Below are 4435 nucleotides of genomic sequence, written 5' to 3' on the forward strand. Positions count from 1 at the left end.
TTCAATACGTCAGTCAGAGTGTGGCTGCTGAGGCCCAGTCTGCACTTGCAGGCAAAAGAAAACCCTGCAGCTTGCTCCAGCGGCCAGTGTCGGGCACGTCATCCACTGCTGCTTAAGGGAGCAGCTCAGTGGTGAGCTGAGCAGCCTGCAGTCTGTTTGAATTGCAGCTAAACCACGCACCCAGGGATCCTCCAGGCGGAACAGGAAAGTCCCGGATCCGGGTGTGAGACACAGGAGGATTCACGGCAGATAAATAAAACCCTGTCTTTCTTCTCCTCTTCTACTGGGATGTGTCAGTCCTGCACACTCCTCCAGGGACCTTCTGAGATAAGCAGCGCTGGGAAGTTCCCCACACAGACAGACAGACAAACACATTCTTCTTAAGAAGCCATGACTGTCCAACGCTGTTCAAAGCCATGCTAAGTGTCACCAGTCAGAAACAAGTGTAATGGTTACGTTTGAATTGCAGAGCGGATGGAAGTTCTCAACAGATTTCTGTGACAATAGGGTGGATGGTTGGGCTGATCTCAGCCCTGACGCAAGGTGGCGCCATAACTCAGCTTGGCCAGCTCCTGCCCATGGGAGCCAATGGGTGACTTGACCAACACAAGTAGGAGCTGACCATGTCCTGTGTGGAGGAGAGTAGGAGATGCCAAGCTAATGCAAGCGCCATCCCTGGGCTGATTGTCTTTGAAAGCTGACAGGCCTGTCCTGTTCCCATTATGTCTCTGGCCTACCATGGTGGGTGCCTGGCGGACAGGAGGTGCTCAATAAATGTGCGTGGCATGACGTCATGCACAAATGAGCTTTCGCCACCAGCAGCATGTTCCAAAGTATATTCTGGGTGTTGGCTGCTGGTGTCTGGAAAAAGGGGGCTTTGGCTCAAATGAGTTGTCTGCTCTGGCCTTTATTACCATCCTTGATGTACCAAACTGCATTGCGACTCTTAAGCTTGCTGCCGTCGAGTCAAATCCAACTCCTGGCATCGCTGTGAGGTTTTCAACGGCTGCTCTTGCGGGAAATCACCAGGTCTTGCTTCCGTAGTAGCCTGGAACCCCCAAACCTTCATGTAGCCGCCGAGTGGGCTGACTATTAGCACACCCAAGGGACTCTGAATCTTGGAGGAGGCAAAGTATGACTCAAATGGAATATACCCCAGACCCCTACCTTTTTCATGGGAACAGTTTCTTTTGTGAAGTGCTTTGCTGCTTACTGCCTTGTTTCATCACCTGCACACTGGTGGTCTAATGCTCATCCTTCAACGCCCCCTGCATGACTCAGGGCTAAAGGGGACAAGAGAGGAAGCTTGGGAGGGGTGGCGCTGGGGGGCTGGTATGCTCACTCCCTGGTTCCCTGAGCCCCAATCAGACCAGCAGAATGTCCAATGAGGGCACAGTGCGGACTTTTGTTTGGAAAGCTTACGAACTGTAGCTACTGAGAATGCTTAACCCCGGGCTCAGTGTCGTTCTGTAATTGTTTCACACACCCAGAACAGGTTTCCCCAAACATCCAGGGGATCGATCAGCTTTTCCCAGCCTGTGCCTGCATCAAGAGCCGCAGACACAAAGGCCCTGGTACTTGATGAGTTATGCACTATACAGATCAGTATAGCAGGGACAGCTCACTGTGCAGAAGGCCCAGCGAGGCAGGGCCACTAGCTGTTCAAGTGCAGAGGGCCAGGCCTGTGTTACCTGAACGAAGCTGAACTCCCTCCAGTTGAGTGAGTTTGCGATGGAAGGCAGAGAGGTGATGGCTAACAGGGACAGTGTGCCGAGGGCCAGCACTCCCAGGGAGAGGTAGATTTCCATCCGCCAGACTTCCTCCTCAATCCAGAGGTGACTCTTGTTGGCCAAGACCTGGAAGTGGTGAAAGGAAAGGCATGAACTGTAGCGAAAGTCTGTGGCCCTGGGATGCTACTGATCACTCCAGGGCCCGAGAAAGGGCACCTAGCACCACCTAACGCCCGCCCAACGCTAAGTGTTTTCCTGACAGTAACTCGTTCAACGGACCCAATGACTCCACAATGTAGACATCCTGTTAGTCCCATTTTACAGATGAGGAAAACAAGGCACAAAAAAGGCTGGTAACATTCCAAAGGGCCCACACAGCCAGCTGATGGAAGATCTGGGTATAGAACCAGCCACCTCAGCTCCAAAGACGTGGCCTCTCCCAATACATGAACATGGACCATCTTTCTATTTGTTTAAGTCTTTCATCTTTTTCGGTAGCTTTTTAAAAATAATTTTATTGGGGGCTCATACAACTCTTATCACAATCCATCCATCCATCCATTGTCTCAAGCATATTTGTACATATGTTGCCATCATCGTTTTCAAAGCATTTTCTTTCGGCTTGAGCCCTTGGTATCAGCTCCTCATTTTCCCCCTTCCTCCTCCCTCCCTCATGAGCCGTTGATAAGTTTAAATTCTTATTATTTTTGCATGTCTTGCACTGTCCGATGTCTCCCTTTATCCCCTTGTCTCTCGTTCATCCCCCTGGGAGGGGGTTATAGCTAAGTCCTTGTGATCGGCTTCCCCTTTCTCCCCCCTTGAGCAGTGTTTTATCATTCTTACTGTATAAGACCTTCACATTCCCGGTTATATTTGCTCCTAGATATTTTATAATCTTATATACTAATATAAATGGAATTATTTTCCTAATTTCTATTTCAGATTTCTCACTTCTAGTATATAGTAACTCAACTGATTTTTTTGGTTGACATTGTGCCTTAAAACTTTGCCAAATTCTTCCGTGACTTGTGGACTCGTTGGGATTTTCCACATATAAGATCATGTCATCTGCAAACAGATACTTTTACTTTTGTAATCTGGATTTGACAAACTTCCTCTTGTTTTATTGTTCTGGCTAGGATTTAAATATACTGTTGAACAGCAGTGTTGAAAGTAGGCATGTTTCTTAGTCCTTAAGTTCAAGAGAACATCTCTCAGTCTTTCTCCAGGAAGTATAATGCTGGCTGTTGGCTTTTCACAGATGCCCCGAGTCACAGCGAGGAACTTGTTCTGTTGGATTATGCTCCTTTGTATTTTGAGGATTTTGGGGTCTATGTTCATGAGATATTGGCCCCTGGTTTCCTTTTAGTGTTTGGCTTGGTTTGGGGATCAAGTTTGTTTCTCAGGGCTGAGTTTGCTTCATCCACTGAATTAGGGAGTATTCCTTATTTTGGTTTTGGAAGAGTTTCAACAGTACTGGGGTCAGTTCTTGTTTAAACATGCTTCTGGGAGGCCATCTGGCCCAGAACATTTTGCTGTTGTCGCAAGGTTTTTGATCACTGTTGTCATCTCTGTACTTGCTACTGGTTTGCTGTAGGTTTCTATTTCTTCTTGGGTCAGTTTGGGTAAGTTGTGTTTCTCTAAGAATTTGTCCCTTTCACTCAGGTTAGGCTATTCGGTTTGTTGCAATACGTGATAGTCATGATATCTTGCCACATGTTATTTCTATCTGGTCAGTTATAATGTCACCTCTACCATTATTATTTTGATCCCAGTCTTTTGTCAGCCTAACTAAAGACTTCTCAATTTTATTGATTTTTTTTCAAAGAATCAACATCTGGTTTTCCTGTTTCTATTGTTTGATTTTTTTTTAATCCATAAAAAAGATTTACGGTGGTATCTAATTTTGCTTGCTCATAAATAGAGCTTGTGTCCGATTTGTGTTTGTTATTTCTTTGATGTCTGCTCTGATCTTTGTTATTACCTTTTTCCTGGTAGGTTTAGGGTTAGTTTACACTTCTTTTTCTAGCTCTTTGGACAAAGGGTTCATGTCCTTGGTCAGACTCTGTTTCAAATACTTTTTCTGTTGGTTTTTCACTCTTGTAGTCTTCCAGAATTTCCATGATACATATAAAGGCCTCTTGTTGACCCATAATTCCATAAAACCATGCTTCTCTCTGTTAAGCTGATAGGTTTTCTCTTCAATCACTGTTATATTAATGATAGTTTTTCACTTCAATCACTGTTATATTAATGAGCTTAGCCGCCAATTCACGGATTTTGCTTGGTTACATTTGTTGGTCAGTTCATTGATGTTTTTCCTTGGCTCTTTAATTTGTTTAATATTTTATTATATTTTTCATTCCCCCATTATTTTATCATCACTAGATGAGTTTTCACATCCTCTGTCAAATTCATTTGAATAGAACATTGATTGGGATTTTTCTGTTGGGCCTTGGAATTTTTCAGGATATTAACCTCAGTTTTTTTTTCCAGCAGTATATATTTTTGTTCCACTCAGCAATTCAGAATGACCGAAGGAGAAAGATGAGGCTTTTCTATTCCCATAGAGATTTACTGTTTCAGAAACCTGCAGAGGCAGCTCTATCCTGACCTAATGGGTCATTGTGAGTCAGAATGGACTAGGGGTCACTGAATGACCTAATGGGCCATTGCGAGTCAGAATGGACTAGGGGTCACTGAAT

The 4435-nt window shown here is 44.9% G+C and overlaps 1 protein-coding gene across 3 annotated transcripts in view; it reads right to left on the minus strand.

Moving 5' to 3' along the window:
* STEAP3 (STEAP3 metalloreductase) overlaps window positions 1-4435 on the minus strand; it is a 35239-nt gene that overhangs the window by 5167 nt on the left and 25637 nt on the right. For all 3 annotated transcript variants that reach the window (XM_045287427.1, XM_045287426.1, XM_045287425.1), the window contains exon 4: window positions 1692-1856. In XM_045287427.1, the coding sequence (XP_045143362.1) occupies window positions 1692-1856 (165 nt within the window). The remainder of the gene's footprint in view (window positions 1-1691; window positions 1857-4435) is intronic.

Source organism: Echinops telfairi, unplaced genomic scaffold (assembly GCF_000313985.2).
Source record: "Echinops telfairi isolate 266 unplaced genomic scaffold, ASM31398v2 ScPeMD7_15;HRSCAF=58, whole genome shotgun sequence".
NCBI classification, from domain to species: Eukaryota; Metazoa; Chordata; class Mammalia; order Afrosoricida; family Tenrecidae; genus Echinops; species Echinops telfairi.